Source organism: Camelus dromedarius, chromosome 13 (assembly GCF_036321535.1).
Source record: "Camelus dromedarius isolate mCamDro1 chromosome 13, mCamDro1.pat, whole genome shotgun sequence".
Taxonomy (NCBI): domain Eukaryota; kingdom Metazoa; phylum Chordata; class Mammalia; order Artiodactyla; family Camelidae; genus Camelus; species Camelus dromedarius.
In genome coordinates this window covers 31344241-31363871 of record NC_087448.1, presented here as the reverse complement: position 1 = coordinate 31363871, position 19631 = coordinate 31344241, and the positions used below count along the sequence as shown (strand labels likewise).

The window sequence follows — 19631 nt, the reverse complement described above, 5'->3', positions numbered from 1 at the left end:
ATGTTTTTCTTAATGCCTGCCATGATAAAATGTTTCTGATTGTCCAAGTGTTCCCTTTTTGGATCCGATGCCTCTTTGCTTGATTACTCATGAATTTGTCTGCTGGCTCTCAATCTTGCAAGATGTTGAAATTAACCAATAGGAGTGATTAAAAGTATTGGACAATTTAGCTTGGAAAAGCACCCAGAAGTGAAATGATTATTCACTCAGAAGTTTTTATCATCCTAAATAATTCATGAAATTTGAAATCTATTTATTTCTGTTTCATTTAAATTGGAGATTTATTCAAAAGAAGTATGTTATAATATTGGGGTATGATTAATTAAAACCTAACTAAATTTATTTTTTGTAGAGATTTTACTTATTGGGTAAATATCTTCATGCAGGGCACCTAATACAGTCTCTGGTATGTAATTTGTATACAAGAGAAGTACCACTCTCATTTTTTCTATTGTTTTAAATGATTGACTTCAAGCTGCTCTATTTATAGGGACAAATTACACTATTGATTTATCTGAATCCAGCATTGCTGATACTGAAATATTTCTATGCAATAATTGGTCACACTTTTTTTGAAAGTATTAAATAATGCTAACATATACAAATATATAGCTAAATGTGTTTTAAAAGTAGTGATAATTAAGGAAACATATTACCCACATTATAGAAATCAAATATTGAGCTTATTACTATAGCTTTTTATTTGGAAATAAACTGTTCCTGTAAAGTTCACAAGTTACAACATCATTGACTTCTTAATATAATTACATATATTATAAACCACAATTCATTCAGTCTCTTTTGTGTGAACCCTCCCTTAATAAAACTCAGTAACACAAGAGTTTATACAAAAGAAACGTATTTAATAAGTTGATTAAAATGACAAATTTACCCAACAGTTTCTTTTGTAAAATAAACACTTGGTATATGGTAGCTATTGTTTTATTTTAAATTAGGTTATCAGTGTTTTATTTCATTTGATAGATATCCCTTTTAATGTTCTTCATAGGATTATATAATCGATAGATTAACAATAAAATTACTACATTTTTGATAGCATAATATACATTATTAATACTCGGGCAAAATTAGTTGGAAAGAGTAAATACATTACATTTTTCCTCAAAAAAAAAGCTTTGAAAAGGAAATGAGAAAATTGTATCTGTGTAAAGGAGATAATAGTGTCCTTTTGAACTTTTTTATGGAACCATTATTCAAACCAACAAATATATTTCGATACTTGCAAAGATTTTGCAGTTAGAATAAATGCTACCACATACACGCAAAACACCATGGACAATTATCCAAGGACAGTTATTCAGATGTCCCCTCACAATCTATCTACTCATAGCTTAGACTGGTTCCCTGCTTTGCTTTGCTGCAAAGACAGATTAGATGTTGAGATTCTGAAAAGCAGAGGAGAATCTGATGCTAGAAGTAAATGCACTGATAACATAAGAAGTGACAGCTGACAGTTTCATTGAGAGAAAGGAAACATGACATTTTCACTTAGAGTTGAAAGATGAGTAGGAATTTGTAAGATGAAATAGGGGAAAGCGTTACATACAGGGAAAGTGTTATGTGTGAAGACAAGGGGCGTGAAAGGTCACAGCGGGTGACAAATAGAGAGTGGCAGGTATGTCAATGTGATGGAATGGGTGGTGGTGAAAGAGGGAAAAGAAGATATAGCTCGTAGGATGAAAAGGTTGGACTAAAAATGAAAGGGATTGTATGCCACGCTATGAAGTTGGGATTTCATTCAGAGGCAATGAGAAGAGGACAGAAAAATACAATTCTTAGGAGACATCAGTGTCAAAGATCAGTTTGCTGTGAACATTGACCAGTATATATATCCCAGGCATGCGAAAAACTGGCAAGAGATCAGAGATACCCCTGACTTAAGTAAACTCTTCTAAAATTTTGCTGAGAATGAATTTGAGTCTTCCCTCCTACTTTCTCTAACTTACATGTTTATTCAGCTTATAGACAAATTTTACTTAAAAAGTTCAGCAACCAGGTCTTTGTGTTTTGAGATGGAGATGCCAGGTGCCCAGCTAAGTTAGCGTCACATAGTTTATATTCTAGTGCAGGTCCCATACCTCATTTAATTTATGCATGAATTTATGTATTTATTGCATTTTAGTGTGCTTCACCTTATTGCATTTTGCAGATATTGCTTTTTTTTTTTTAACAGATTGAAGGTTGTGGTAAATCTGCATTGTCAGAGGATGGTTAGCATTTTTTAGCAATAAAGTATTTTTTAATTAAGGTATATAGATTGTTTCTTTAGACATAATGCTATTGCACACAATAAACTGCAGTATAGTGTAAACATTACTTTTATATGGACTGGGAAACCAAAAAAATGTGTGTGATTTCCTTTATTGCAATATACGCTTTATTGTGCAACATACACTTTATTGTGGTGGTCTGGAATCAAACCTGCAATGTCTTTGAGGTATGCCTGTAGATACAATATAGGAATTGGAGGAAATAAATTCTGTATTAGTTGAGGTATGGCTGAAGTAAAGTAGCTTTGCGGGTAGACCCAGGCTGCTTCCCACTTTTGACCTATCATCTGTTGGGTAAGACCTTTTATCAAGAACTGCAAAGAGCCTGAAATTGTACCTTAACTGAAAGCTAACAAACGAGCCTGTCACATTCTCGTAGATGCTGGTAGAAGACACAAGACTCCTGAATTAGAGAGAAATGACTTTCTCACAGCACACTCGGCGCAATGAGCACCACATTCACATTGGTTCTCCTTGTTCCCCAAATCCCGGAGTTTAGGAACTGCTAGCCCTTAAAGGGACTGCCAGCAAACCTGCCCAATCATTGCTCTGAAGGGAGATACTATCTCTACTATTCTAATCAATGTATAGAGCTGCTCTCTGCCCCAAAGAAACACACTATCTCTATCTTCCAAAGCTGTTCGATTTACAAATATCCTTGAAAAGATAGTGTGGGAAAAAAAAAAGTGGCCAGTACTTTTCACTTGGAAAACGTGTGGTAATGTGAAACCCCATGGAGAATTATCTACAAACCCTCCTGTCCTGATGGTGGAATCCCAGCTATCACAACCACAGCTCAAACAGAAGGAGGGAGGAAAAGTGGAAGAAGGAGCACATCCTTTCCCTTTAAGAATCTGTCTTTTAACTCACATCTCATGTCCCACTGGCCAGAACTTAATTACATGGTGATACCTAGGTGATAAGATGCTGGAAATTGTTGTCTTTATTCCACTTGCCTAGCTAACAACTGGTGTTTATATTGTCATTAAAAAAGGAGTGAATGAGTATTAAGAGGGAATTAGACATTTCTGCCACAAGACTAGGTCTTTTCCGGCCCTGTGTACCATTTTGCATTCTGTTCTAGCCACCCTGTTATGATGTAGGCTGGGTTACTTCTCATTGATCTCCCATTAAGTCAGGTGTGTCTCTACTAGAAAATCTTTTATGATCCCACCTTGTCCTTCCCCCAGAAATGTAATGTTATTTATCATCTTTATCCTAGTTAAATGTGTGGTATGCTTTATCAGTAGTCTATAACTTAAGGATAGCTACAGAAAGTGCAGTATGACATCCTTGAAGCAACTCTCTAGACCCAGAATGCTGATCCTTTGTTTCCCAATTGATGGAGAATTCTTTAATCTGATCCGATGATGAGTCTTGTTGATCCTACTGTCTGAATACTCCTGCATGTGCCTCTCAGTGAGTCTTTCCATGAGAGGTACTTGCTGAATTCCTGACAGTACAATGAGTTGGGTTTCAGTAAGCTCACCCAACAGGCTCCTGCTTACTAAGAAATGTTGGCACATGTGGTAAACTCAGTCTGAGACTTTGTACTGAATTGTTTTGATACGATTTCAAATCTGCTTGTTAATGACAAAAAAATGAAGTTGTTTCTAGAAGTAAAGCTGCTTTGATACAAGAATAGAGTGAGTTTGTCAGGATGTTATCATCTCATCTGCTGTCCACTGATAAGCACTTGGTAGCCCAGCTGCTGAGGGGCCCCAGGTGGGGGCTTATCAATAAAAACATGCTGAGAAGCAACTATGGCAAAGGGGACTTTTAGGCCATAAGTACAGCGTTTGTGAGGGCTACCCGAGAATTTCATCTGTACGAACCTACCCTTTGCTGATCTATCTCTCCAAAGACCGTGGGACATCAGTTTCTGCCATGGTAAAGATGACTCCTTTTTCAGCAGCTGTGACAAACTGTGTCATTGAGTCCGTGAAGATTATTAGCCTGCCTGTCGACACCAGCACCATCACTCCCTAGCAACGTGCTTTAGCAACAGGGACTTTTATTTTTGCCCTGGCAGCTGAGCATCAGTTCTTGGTTGGCAAAACCACCTCGTCCAGAAAACAAAACTTGTAGGAAAGGTACACTTCAATTAAATTTGTACTTTATTTCTATCTTCTCTCCTTTCCTGGAACAATAGTATATTTAATCTATCATGGGTTTGGAGCATGTAATTTCCTTATTGACTTATTAAAGAGACATGACCCTATATGTTATTGGTTTGTGAAATTCCTACAGTGAATCTATGTTTAAACTATTGGCAAAGACAACCTCAGTTGCAGAATATTTTGCTCCCCCGAACAAAACAGACTTTGGTGTCATTATAACATATGGCTGATAGAACCTAATTGCCTTTATTTATTAGAAAGTTCCTATATTTCCTAAATAAAAAATTCCCTGACAATTATAATTTAATTAACACAGGTTAACATAGGTCAACGAACCACATACCAAAACTTGGTAGAATTCAATAATTCACAAAATCAGTTAGAAATGGTCACTTTAATCTTAATCTTCCATTTTTCCTTGACAATTCCCATCCTATACCTATTACAATTCTGCATTTCTTTCTTTTGCTATGTCTTATTTGTCTATTAACATAATATAAGCTCTCTGAAGGCAGAATTGATTTATTTTCTTTGATATTTCATCATGGCAAGTATATACTTGTAATTTTTTTAAAAGAATGAAGTATTGGTTTCCAATTATTGAAAAAGCATGGTTTATCAATGGAAATTGTCAAAGAAAGGCACCTGTTTAAGTTCCACTGAAATAAGATATTGACAAATTGCAGAGAAAAATATGAATCCTGTGTCTTGGGAACACAAGGAGGGAAAGATTAATTTTAAATAGGTGAATTTTAAAAGGGTTCACATAAAAGGTACAGGTTAAACTAGGCTTTGGATAATGGAAATATTATAAATTATCTAATTTAGGTTTTATTTAGATAAAAGGTATTAAGTAAAAGTCTTAACATATTTTTAACGCTTTCTTACACTCTTGTTTCCATGTACAATAAACAATCCAGTTAGTACTGATCTTGCCACATGGAACTTAACACACACAGAGAACTAGGACTGTGTTAAGATATCACTCTAGAGAGTTTTCAGTTATATCCAAAGATTAGATTAAAATCTGGGACGAGAAACTAAGTGGACAGCAGACAGTCACAAGTTATTCAAAAAATGGCTGAGTGTTACTCCACTGTATAAATATATCACAACTTCTTTATCCAATTATCTGTAGAAGGATATTTAGGTCACTTCCATGTCTTGGCTATTGTAAATAGTGCTGCTAAGAACATTGGGGTGCACGTATCTTTTTGAATTAGCATTTCCTCTGGACACATGATCTAGAGCAGGACTGCTAGATCATAGGGCAAGTCTATTTTCAGATTTTTAAGTAATCGCCATACTGTTTTTCATAATGGCTGCACCAAACTACATTCCCACCAACAGTGTAGGAGGATTCCCAGTCATACTAAGTGAAGTAAGCCAGAAAGAGAAAGAAAAATATTATACGATATCTCTCATATGTGGAATCTTAAAAAAAAAAGTACACACATGAACTTATGTTACAAAACAGAAACATACTCACAAACATAGAAAACAAACATGATTACTAGGGAGAAGGGGGCAGGGAGGGGTAAATTGGGAGTTCGAGATTTGTAGATACTAACTACTATATACTAACTACTATATATAAACTAAATAAACAACAAGGTTGTACTGTTTAGCACAGGGGACTATATCATTTGTTGTGGAAACACAAGACATTGTTTTATGGCTTTAATGGAACCCCAAATTGTATAAACTTTTGTATGATAAAAAATTTTGTATTAAAATTATATTATCTTAGATTTACACATTTTTAAAAACCACTTGTTTGCTGAGTCTCACTGAGGGCTGCTAATAGGCTTAGGAGGTTTGTGATTTGTCTTCTGGAAGAAATGATTTCTAAACTGGTACTTGATGGATTTATCAGATTTGCAGAAAGTGAGGAAGCATTGCAATGAGAAGGAACAAGCCAGGTCAAGTTCTTGAGGGTGAAATGCAAACAAAAAAAAGAAAAGTTACATTTAGCTGGAGCATAATGAAAAAGAGTGGCCCCAAAAGACTGGATAGAAAGACAGGCTTCAAGGGGGGAGGTTACAAGTATGTACTTGCCATGATGAAATACCAAAGAAAATTAATCAATTCTGCCTTCAGAGAGCTTATATTATGTTAATAGATAAATAAGACATAGCAAAAGAAAGAAATGCAGAATTGTAATAGGTATAGGATGGGAATTGGCAAGGAAAAATGGAAGGATTAAGATTAAAGGGGACTATGTTCAATAACTTGTAATAGCCTATAATGAAAAGGAATATGAAAAGGAATATATATATATATATATATATATATGTATGTATGTATGTATATGTGTGTATATATATATAAATAATTGAATCACTATGCTGTACACCAGAAATTAACACAGCATTGTAAATCGACTATACCCCAAATGATATCATGAGTAATCAAAACTCAAGAGGGCTTTTCACTGGCTTTTATCAGTCTTAATTGGGAACATGATTCAAAATAATATTCAGAGAAGCAACAGTCAGGTTAGAATGACAAGTTAGTGAGATGTGAAAATAAAACAAGCGGAAAATAAGTCATGTCAGTTAAGGTGAGGGGAAAAATAAATAACTGTCAAAGGGTGATGTTGGAACAATTTTCTGATATGAGTTTGAAGTGAAAGGTCACTTTCTAGTGATGATGTTTCTCTGAGTAAAACAGGAAAAGCAATCAGACATTAATAGACAGTCATTAAAGCACAGAATTTTGAGGACATTAAATCACACTCAGCGGAATTAAGAAACAGCCCAAATGAGACCTGTACTATTTTGATTTAAAGGAGAAAGATTATTTGAAGTAAAAACAGTATCAGTTGAAACATTTTCATAAAATGCAATTAAAAATTTAGGAACATGTACTTAATTAAAATGTAAACAATTTCAAGAATAAAATCTTTAAATAATCTCACTCTGATATTTGATATGAAGAATGGTGTTAGAGTAAAACAGAATTTTTTTAGATAGTAAATATCCTAGCTGACCAGAAAATACAAGGACAACAAAAAAACACAAATAATGAATTCCATGTATAGCTAATTTAAGAAGGAAGAAATTGAGATTGTTAGAACTCAGTTATAACAACATGAAAATTTGCTACAACATTGTCTACTATTTTATTTATTAAATTTTTATTCCATTTTTTATTAAGTTTGGAGATTTATAACAACATACACACATATAAAGATATTTCACAGTAAAGTATTAAGGAAGGATCACAAAGCTATAATCAAAACTACAGAAAAAACCTAGAGTAAGTAACATATTAAAACTTTAAAATAACATGTGTGTGTGTTGCATGTGTGTTCACATTACAGAAAAATGTAACAAGTGAATACAATAATGAAGGGGTAAAGATATTTCTCATCCCTGCTGAGCAAATTTGCTATACCAATGAGATACCCATTTTCTAAAGGGTACAAGAGATGAATCTATTAGCATCAGTGTAAGCAGTAAGAAAAAGTCACTAAACAAATAGATGGACTGTTACATGTATAAATATTAGAAAAAGTAAAGAGGCAAAAATGGCTAGGCTTCTGTGTATAGGAAATATGAATATTAACATTCAAGAGAAATAGTAATTGTATTATTGTAATTTTACTATCCATAAATAAATATGCCTGCAGACAGATTTTTTTTAATATTCAATGTAGAAGAATGTGAAATTTTACTATTAGTTTCCAAATTAAGTGATTGCTCAGAAAAATATTGTAATACCTAAGGAAAATGGCCCCTCTTTCAAGAGAAAAGATAAATATGGGTAGAAAAATTATATTAATAATCATATATTCTCTAGTGAGTAAAGTGGCAATATTAACACAAATGAACATTTTTTTTCTATGATTGCTATTAAAAAGTGCAATGGAATAAAGATTTGTATTAAGAGAGAATTGGGGAATGGAATATACCTAATTCAGATAGAAACAATTCTAAGAAATTTTCTTTTAGATAACTTGCAGATAAGATCAAAATGAAAATTAGTAATAAGCTTCAATTCTCTCTTCTGATAGTTCTCAGTATAACTAGGAAATTATTGGAAGAACACCCTTAACCATTTTTTATGTAGCACTTCATCACTATGGGACCTATAGGGTTATATAACTGTAACTCCTTTTCACACTTACACATTGATTTTTCAAAGTAGCCATGATAGTAGGATTCTGATTTTTCTCAACAGCTATAGCCAAAAGGAGTCTAGCAGGAATGTCAACAAATATTATTTGATACGGAAATTGGTACTAGTGGAAAGGTTAACAATGAATAAAGTATGCTGGCAGAAAAGCAGCTTTACCAAACACAAACAGGAAACTGAATTGAGAGGGAGCAATTTGCTTTGGCTTTCCATACTTTGGCTCCAACTTTCTCATCTAGCAGATTTTTGAAACAATGATAGATAGTGACATTAATTAAACTTTTAGCAGATAATTTCAGAGTAGCATCTTGAAAAAAGTGAAGAGACATAAATGCTCTGTGACAGGACAAATCACAAGATGTACACAGGAAAACAAAACAAAGCACAGTAAAGCGTGGATAAGAGTCTTTCATAATATAAGAAAAACATACTGTTCAGGCAAAGAAAGCATCTACTTAATAGCTTGTGTTTTATGGAGAAAAATAAATTGTGCTCTCAGAAGCAATTTAAGAAAATATACATTTAGTGATACAAAGAATTTTTAAAATAAGACAATAAGACATAATTGACATAAAATAAATATGAGACAAATAAGAAAAAGAGGTAGGTGTCCATAAAGATATCATGTAAGGAAAATTAAAATTAAAAAAACATTATGTCTGCACTGGGAACAGTAAAAAGCATAAACAAAATGACAATGATTAAATATAAAATATAGAAGAAAAAATTTCCCAAGTTAAGTGGAAAAGAAATAAAATTATTGAAGAGAAAGAGAGTTTATGGAAAATAAATCAGTGCTCAAATATACAGAGAATCATTAACATAAACACATACTAAAATGTATATCCCCAAACCAAAGGACTAAAATAATGGAAAAGAAATCAAACAAGTAAATAAAAACAAATTCTCAGTAGATAAAAACTTTCCTAAGTAAAAGAAAGACATGACTGAGATTTTTAAAATGCATCTCCAAATATTAAGTTAAAATAATGAAAAGTAGCTATCAGATGATACCCTGGGAAACATTTTGAAATTGGAGAAGAATGTGACAGTTACTATGCTATTTTCTGAGCCCCACAGTCTCTGTTCTGTGTTCTGGTTCTTGATGCAGGACCTGTAACTCTGCAAGTCACTTTTCTGCTTTGCCGCCTGATTCCCTGTTGTAAGATGTGACGTAAATGGGTGCTAGCGGGAGACTGAAAGACTGGAGGAGGAAGGATCTTGCTCCTTTTGGTTCATTTCCTGTTGCTGTGAGTTTCACCTCATCTTTACTTCTTGAATCGGGTTACATCCAATTGGTGTTTTGCAAAACTCTCAAAATCGACCTTATTTAGGTCACTCAGAGCCATCAGCAAGTAGAATGGCACCATCTCCTCATAGATCTGGGTCTCAGGCCAAGGGACTCCTCTTTCTTGTCAGAGACACCAGCTCCAGCTAAGCAGGGATCCAATCCCAAGTGTCTGGATTTCAACTAACTTCTAAATCTTAGTAATTATAATCTCTTCTTTTGTTCACCAACACTGCGGGTGGTAGCTGCTGCCTTTAGCTGATACATTTATGATATACTGCTCTCTGGTTGACTTTTTGGTTAACTAATTTTATATATATGTAACAAATCTTTGTATTAGATAATTGTTTTTGAGAATAACTGATAAATGGCTGGTGTGGTTTCTGTCTCTTGACTGTACCCTAACTGATAGAAATATAGTCAAAATATCTATAAGAATTAAGGTTTGAGTTTGGAAAACATATTAAAGATGAAAACTTACTGAATTTACACATCTACTTGAAAAAAATGATAGAAGATAAAAACTAAGAAATATGTGCTTAGCTTTAACAGTACAAGACTGTGACATTAAATTGCTCAAACCAATTTAAAACAAATGTGTGAAGACACAGGAATGTTCCTTTTAGACATAAAGTCTAATAAATTATATAATCAATATACCCTTCCTGGAAAATAATAGTAGTAGTAATAGCAATATAATACTAATAAAGAAAGATACATTTATCTAGAAATAATTTCCAGAGCATATGAAGAACTCCAAGAAGCAAAATGAAAAAGGCAGAAAATTCAATAGAGAATGGAAAAAGGCTTGAACATATACTTCAACAAAAGGATATACAAAAGGTTAATAAATATGTAAAAACATGCTCAATCTCATTAGTCATTCACTGAATGTGATAGCGCTATTCACCAGAATAAATAAAAACCATGAAAGATGACATTACCAAGTCAGTAGGAAGTGGAGTACCTAGAATTCTAATACACTGTTAATGTGTACATAAAGTAGGAAAATCACTTTCAGAATCTTCTGGGCAGTACCTACTAAAGCTGAACACAAGAATACTGTATAACCCAGCAATTTCAGTTCCAGGTCTACACCCAACTAAAATGTGTACACATGTTTGCAATGGACATATGTAAAGATGTTTGTTCACAGCAGCACTGTTCTTAATAACTAAGAAGTGGAAAATATTAAAATGCACATTTATAAGAGAATGACTAAGTAAAATTTTGATATGTTAAAGAAGAATAAACTAGAAAGACAATTATTAATACTATCTTTTGTTAAATTCTGAATTTCAAGACATAATAAATACAGCTAAGTCAAGCACAAATTAATGAGGGAAACCAAGCATGACTCCACTATATGCACACATCTGATTAAAAATAGAAACAGAACCAAACGGCATTCACAAAACATAAGAAAAGACAAAATTAGTAATAATGCTAACACATAAAAATACCAAATTTGGAGGATAATAATAGTACAAAGGAAGATGTAATAATACAAAATGAATTATTAATAGTCATAGAATTAGAAGTAATGTACAACTGCCTTCTGCTAAATTTTACAAGCTCAGTAAAATATAACTTTTAAAGATAATATATATGATACCATATATATAATTTCTTCTATCATTTCTCATGAAATAAGTGTCTAGAAACATAAGAAGTATATATTTAAGTGAGAAAGACAGTTTATATTTTTAAATAATAACTTTATAAATTCACACATATATTTAGAAAAAATTTAGATTGTTAAAGGTTATTAAGAGTAAATTGGATAGAGTGTTTCTTTCAAAGTTTACTCAGAAGAAATAATGAATGCATACTATGCCCAGGGATATAATAATGAATGTTGCAGATAAAATCTCAACGTTTATTGAACATGTATGTTAGTGAAAAAAGATAGAAAATACTAACAGTTTGGGAGAGTGTGCAGGGTGGTCTATTTTAAATAGGATGAATAGTAAATAACTCTCTGTGTGGACACATTTTTAAGATGAAAATCTGAACAATGAGAAAGACCCAGGCACATGAGGATTAGTAGGAAGAGCATCTCAGACGAAGAAAAGAGAACATTGGAAGGAACTGAGTTGGGTTACAGCTTGCCACATCTAAAGCATAAAAAAAAGGCACTTTGGCTGATGTATAGAGAAAAAATGTAGAGTAAGGAGAAACAAGGTCCAGTGGGTCCCTTTAAGTAAAGATATGCATTGTATTCTAAGCACAAAGGGAACTGATATATTACTTGCATTTACAGGGCGATGCTGACTGGTTAAGCAAGTGGACTGTAGTGGAAAGAGAAGTAAAGAGACTGGAAGCTTTTGCAGCTGTCCCACCCAGAGGTGTTATTAGTTTTGTTCATGGCAGAACCTCTCATGGGAGTACGAGGGAGTGTATAGTGACCCCAGAGAGGATATTAAGCAATGTCTGGAGACTTTTTTGCTTATCACATTGGGCAGGGGGATATAGCTGGCGTCTAGGGGATGGAAGTCCGTATGCTGCTAAACACCGTACAATGCACAGGACAGAGCCCCGCCTCTAATAAAGAATTATCTGATTCAAGATATCAACAGTGTTGAGTTGGAAAATTTCTGATTTAGGGTGATAGAAATGGAAAAGGGAGAAAGTGGAGAGACTGATATAATCATGCAAAATTTATATATTAAGTACCAAATTTTTAGTAGCCCTTTGAAGGCAACTCAAGACTATTTTAAAAGAAAGGATATAAATATGCAGAAATTCAGTTCACATAGTCCTCATGAAATATACTGGATACTTTCTAACAAGCAATTAATGTGAAGAAGCTTTGATTTCTATTTTATAAGAAGAGACAACCAGAAAAATATGCAGACTTGATCTGTCAAGTCTTCATAACGACTAAATTTCAAGAAACATCAAAAACAAAAGATTTAAAAAGACTTTTGTATCAAAGCAGTTTACTAAAAATTATTTTACAAAGAATATTCACTGAAAAACTTAGAGGAAGAGAAAAAGTCTACTCACTTGCCGTTCAATGCTGCCACACCAACTGTGCTGCGGGCAATCGACATACTGGCTACAAACGTCCACTGCTGACTCTGAGGGTCCCACCTCTCCACTGTGTTCAGGTAGCTCCAGCCGTCGTGACCTCCCACGGCATAAATAGGGCCTTCCAGCACTGTCACACCTAAAGCATGGAGGCAGTGACAACTGAATGGATGCATTCCACACTGAGGTTTAAAATCAAATTAACAGTAACAACTATGACACCGTTCAGAATAAGCTCTAGTGGTGAAGAAACAATTCCAATGAAGCAGACACTGTTCACTACTAACTGAATCATTTCATTCAAATGAAAAAAAAAAAAAAAAAAAAAGAGAACCAAAGCTAAATATTACTGTTAGGTAGTTCGATAAGTGGAGGCACCAGGCAGACAAGGCAAGGGAGAGATGGTCCAGAAGATGGTAGTATGCCCACCTCCAGCATAAAGAGGCTTTGCTTCCTCTCAGTGAGTGCCAGCAAGAAACTGGTTAGAACCCGACATCCATGACTGCTTGATAGTGACAAGGACCTAACTGGACATGATCCGATGCTCACTGTAATATAATTAGCATTGCGATTTAGGTCCTACCATGGGTTTTTCTGTGTGCATCATGGGCAAGGACATGCACAAAAGGGGACAGGTATGACTAAGCACTCCAGGGGCAAGAGCCGTCAATCAGTCGAGAGACCACCTCTAAGTGAGGGTGTAAGAGAAGGGACGGACGAAGACCAGGGCTGCCGTCCTCTTCTGGATCTGCCCACCTCCCGTTCTTGGAGGTATTGTGTTTCCCTTTGCTAAATACAACTTTTAAAATCTTTTGCTGTTACACAATTCTTCTGTCTCCCATTTGAATTCTTATCTTTCGGTTAAGGAAAGAACTGGGGTCTCTTCCCTTTCCCTTTTTGGGGTAACATCATGACCTAGATGCTGTATGAAAGAAAAGAAATTTCCTTTGTCTATGTCCATATGAAGAGGCAAAATCTCAAAATCAGAGACGATGCATCTTGTGTCTCCGCTTTTGAAGAATAGTCCTACACTGCAGTTTAAAGTACTTTATTACTTTAAACAATGCTGCATTAAGCAATGTAATATCAGTTTGAATTTCAAATTAGGGTCCTCTATGTTTTGGCCTCCCAATCACTTCATAATAAACTTATCTAGAGCTTAGAAAATATGATGACTTTTATTTCATAAACAGAAATCGTTAAACAAACAATTAAAATAAATTAATAGTGAATCATCAATGGGAAGATATATACAACTTTTATACAGTGTTTTTCTAGTAAATTAATTTCTTCATTCGGTGAATTTTCTTACATGTTAAAAACTGCTAAATATTTCAATATTACGTTGATATTCACTGAAGTTACTTCATTATCATAGAGAAATTCCAGTGAATTTTCCCTCAAAGTTCAAAATTCAACGTCTGATTGTTAAGAACTCTGAAGCATCTGTGATTTTACCATACTTGCCAGCTGACAAGTTAAACTGCCACCTATGCATACATATTGAGAGAAGACACAAGACTCCTGGGGCAAAGAGGAAAGGTAGTTATTACTCCAAGCAACAGCAATAGTCAGAGTATCCCTATTTTTTTGACAGGATCTCCAAGCCCCAGTTCCCACAGGATGATGCAAAGAGGGCTTCAGCACGTCCCTCAGCCTCTGGGAAACTCAAACTTTAGACAGGATTTTCCTGCCTCTAAGGTTCTGACCTCATTTTCCTTAGAGCATTTACTTCAAAAAACTTGTAATTGCAAATTACAAGTTCTCTGACCTTTTGAGATGTAAGTCTTTTAAAAAGCCTCTTGCCAGTGTTAAAACCCAGGGCTCTCTTTCTCAAGGACCTGGGAGCCACCTACTTGAAATCTAATATTCAAGAAAGACAGCATCCTTATCTCCCAGTCTCTGTGGTAAAATATGAGCTTAGCTTTCTCACCTGGCTTCAAGTCGTAAGTCTACCTCTTGTCTGGAAGATAGAAAGTTTACTTCACCTTTAGGGAAGGCAATTAAGAAACAGATTGTCTATGATTTCCCTTCACTCACTCCAGCTCTTAAAAGCGCTCCCACCCTTGTTTCAGTGGAGTTGAGTTCAACCTCAGTTCTGGCCTCTCTTCCTTTTGCAATAGCCTTGAATAAAGTATTCCTTGTCTGTTTGTCTGATACAATTTTTACTTTGGCAAAAGCCAGGTGGAATTTGCACATGCAGTGGCTTGTACTACAAGAAAGTAAGTGAATTTATGATGGGCAATGAACTCGCATGCCCATTACTCCTGAAGGAGACACTGTCTTCATACTTTTATCTATGCCTTCTTTTCACTTGGGAGATAGGAATTATCTTTATCTTCCTAGTCTTTCTGTTATAATAATTTGGGGGAGGGGCTGCTCAAAAGTTGTGCAAAAATGCAAGAAGCCTATGGAAAACTGTCTTTCAACACTGATGTGAAAGTAAAATGACACTTTTTTATTCACTCATTCATTTATTCATTCAACTACTATTCATTGATGTGTATAGTATCCATGTGTGAACACAGGTGAACAAGGTGAAGTCCCTGCCCTCACTGAGTTTATACATATCAGACAATGAATATTTAGCAAAACGGAAATAAGGATTTTATTCACAGTAAGCAAGGTCTTACTTGGAGTGACTCTAATCTCAATTACAAGATAAAAGAACAAATGAGACAAAGAAGAAATGACCAGATGGGTGAGAGGGTTTTCCAGAGGCTTCTGGTATTTGGAAACTAAAAATAAAGAGTGTTTCTAGGAGGATGTGTCAAACATTTACCTGCATATCTCTGATCAAGTACAAATTTCTATTGGATTTGGGAAGACAGAACATTTTATTGACTTTGAAAATAAGTTCTTGAGCATCACTGCACAAGTTTTAATCAATTTTCATAAATATTTATTCAGTTATATACTCCATAAAAAGTTTTAACTCATGATATTTAAAAAAACATATTTAGGTTACTTGATTTTATACAAATGTTTTACTCATAAAGGATAGCTTATATAAAATACAAAATTTATAAGATTTTTCACATGAATAATACTATGTGCCCATCACCTACATTCTTTCCACTCTGGATTACCCAGTGTGCAACTTCCCAGTCACTAACCTAGATAGTCCTATAAGCATATAAAAACACTTGAGATAAGTGATAATCAGAATAATCAGGATATAAAAGTAAAACATCTTTGAGAGAAAATTTTTGACAACCATACTTAAATTTTTTTTTTTACTTTAAAAGTTGTTTTTTTTTTTATATCAAATGTTGTTAAGAACACGGGGAACTGCCATCATTCAAAAGTCCATGAACAGTAAATGCTGGAGAGGGTGTAGAGAAAAGGGAACCCTCTTATACTACCGGTGGGAATGTAGTTTGGTGCAGCAATTATGGAAAACAGTATGGAGATTCCTCAAAAAACTAAAAATAGACTTACCATATGATCCAACATTCCCACTCCTGGGCATATATCCAGAGGGAACTCTAATGCAAAAAGATACGTGCACCCTAATGTTCATAGCAGCACTATTTACATGGAAACAACCTAAATGTCCAACAACAGATGACTGGACAAAGAAGATGTGGTATATTTACACAATGGAATATTATTCAGCCATAAAAAACAACAACATAACGCCATTTGCAGCAACATGCATGTTCCTGGAGAATGTCGTTCTAAGTGAAGTAAGCTAGAAAGAGAAAGAAAAATACCGTATGAGATCGCTCATGTGTGGAATGTAAAAAAGACAAAAACAAAAAAAACATAGATACAAAACAGAAACAGACTCATAGACATAGAATACAAACTTGTGGTTGCCAAGGGGGTAGGGGGTGGGAAGGGACAGATGGGATTTCAAAATGTAGAACAGATAAACAAGATTATACTGTATGGCACAGGGAAATATATACAAGATCTTGTGATAACTCACAGAGAAAAAAATGTGACAATGAATATATGTATGTTCATGTATAACTGAAAAATTGTGCTCTACACTGGAATTTGACACAACACTGTAAAATGACTATAACTCAATAAAAAATGTTAAAAACAAAGAACTTGTAGTATATTTATATAATGGAATATCGCTCAACCTTCTCTATCCTTGTTAAAGTTATCCATTAAGTGATGCTAAATTTATTCCAGACTCTAAATCCATCCAAGTTAAAGAGATTAGGTGTTTTTATTGTGAAAAATAATGAAAATTTAAAGCTGATTTTTAGTATTGCTTTACTGTTTACATATTTACCATTAATTGCATAATTTAAAACTCATAAGCTGTGGAAAAGAGATTCCCTTTTGCCTAGGTAGAGAATGTTTATTTTTAAACGAATAATAATGCATTTAAATTTCTTTTGACTTAATTGTTATGTTAAATAAATTACTACAATACTGATGATTACTTTATGGAAGTCACAAAATATATCTAAATCACCAATGGCTTCATAATATGCATATGACTTTCTAGGCATTACTTATTTTTGATTTTCTTTTCTAAACCATTTTTAAAAATTATCATCAAGGTTATAGTAGCAGCTAGTAAATATTTATAACTAATGATTAGGGTGACTTAATTCCACTGCCATCGTATAGTTTTACTTCAGAAGCAATTAATCACTAAATAATATTTCATAAAAATGAACATTTTTACAGTTGTTCTGTGCAAAGAATTTAACAAAAATAACTTGCATAATGGGGAATGGGGAAATAAATAAGTAAAATTATATATATTCTGTAGACATTGCTTTATAAAATGTTCCCAATGATATTAAATACATACATTATGTGTATACATTTATATATGTGTGTGTGTTTGTGTATATATACATTACACAGACATATAATGTGTGTATGTATAGGTGGAGAGAGAGAGATAGAAAGACTTTGTGAAAATTTCCCCAATATTATAAAGGCATATAATATGTAATATATGCAATCCCTCTATATAAATCTCTCCCTATAGAATTATGATGTAAAATACAAGTAGATTAATACAAATATAATTTTAAAATGTTGATCACAGGTAGAACAAAATGGGCTATGTTACTGGGGATATTTTTCATGCAGTCCTATAAAATCATCTAGGCTTAAAATATATATATTTTTGTTTGCTCCACAAACAAAGAGTAAAAGCATAATTTGTATGTGTGTATTTCCCTCTTTCCTTGACTGAGATAGTGATTGCCAATTTGACTGCCCAATAAAGTAATTTAGGAACCTCTGAAAAAATACTGTTGTCTAAATTACCAAAATTCTGGTTGAATTAGACTGGGCTAAGGCCTAATATAGAAATGTTTAAAAATTCCCTTGGGTGATTCTTATGTGCAGTTAAGATTGAGAATAACTGCCACAGTGGAAAATGGCAATTGTGCTAGAACCATGGTGGATGTCTCCTACCAATAATGTGTCTACCTTGCAAGTCTCTAAGATCTTCCATTCACGTCCTCTGTGTGTATGTGTGTGTTATGTGTGGTGTATGAAACTGAGGCTGTCATAGAAGTTTAGCAGTCAGCTAACATCAGTTTTATTATTATCCAATTTCCATTGCATAGATTCATTCGTTATCCATCCAGCTTTCCAATAATTACAGTGTACCTTCTATGAGCTCATATCCTCACAAAGTGTACAGTGGGTGGGGAAGGAAGAAATGTACATCAGATAGATGCTACCTTAGTACCTTCTACATGACAAAAGGAATGGTTCTTGTCCAAAGTGAACAAGTGATGACTGAGCTAAGATCTAGGGGAAGAACAGAATTTACTGAGGGGGAGGAATTCTTGGCAGAAGGAACACTGGTGTAAAGTCCTGTGGCAGGAAGAAGCAGAGTGTGTCTGAAGAGCTGCAAGAAGGCTAATGAGACAAGAAAACTGGGAAGTTGAGGAACAGGCAGTACAGTGTGCAATAAGGCTGAAAGTTATGTATCACACAATGTGGGGCCTTTTTACGTGCCAGCACAATTTTTTTATTTAATCCTAAGAGAAATGTGAAGCTACTGAAATGTTTTAAGCAGGGACATAATGCAACTGTATTAATTTTTAAAAACAATATATCACACCGGATGTGGTGTGGAGAAATGAAAATGGATGTGTCCCTACCAATAGTGTGTGTGAGAGATGACAGTGTCTTGTAATGATGTGGTGGAAGTTTATATAAGAAAAAAGGAAGGACTCAGGAAATACTTTCAAATACAGAAGATGTATTTATAAATTCCTTTCCTTATATGCCTTCTTCAATCATTCCACCAATACATTCTGTCTATTAAAAAGTATATGCCAGCTACACAAACTTGGAAGTGTGACTTAACCTCTTGTGCCTCAGATTCCTGATTTGTACAATTGAGTTATTCGTGGTACCTAACATACAGGGCGGTATCAGGGATTGAATGAAATAATACATGCAAAACACTTAAAAAAGTGCCTGGAAAATCTATAACATTATATAAGTGTTCAACATGATGAGGATTGTGAAAGCCAAATAACAAGGCCCTAGGTCTTCTAATCAAACTTCAGTCTGTAGTATTGCGGGGAATATGGGGAGAGTCTTCTGAAGGGACCAGCTAAAGGTTTAAATACACTCCAGGATGCCACGTTGCCTCTATTTCTGAGGGCTCCAACTATGTGTGGTTCATTTAGACAACTTAAAATACCAATACAGAACCTTCCACAAAAAGTGTCCTCTCTAAATATTTTGCTAAATCAACACATGGTTGTCTTGTCTTATGAAAAGCCCAAGAATGATTTCATGTAATATTGAGTC

The 19631-nt window shown here is 34.2% G+C and overlaps 1 protein-coding gene across 2 annotated transcripts in view; it reads right to left on the bottom strand.

Moving 5' to 3' along the window:
* KLHL1 (kelch like family member 1) overlaps positions 1 to 19631 on the bottom strand; it is a 328782-nt gene that overhangs the window by 20960 nt on the left and 288191 nt on the right. For both annotated transcript variants that reach the window (XM_010978777.3, XM_064493097.1), the window contains one exon: positions 12849 to 13011. In XM_010978777.3, coding sequence (XP_010977079.1) covers positions 12849 to 13011 — 163 coding nt within the window. The remainder of the gene's footprint in view (positions 1 to 12848; positions 13012 to 19631) is intronic.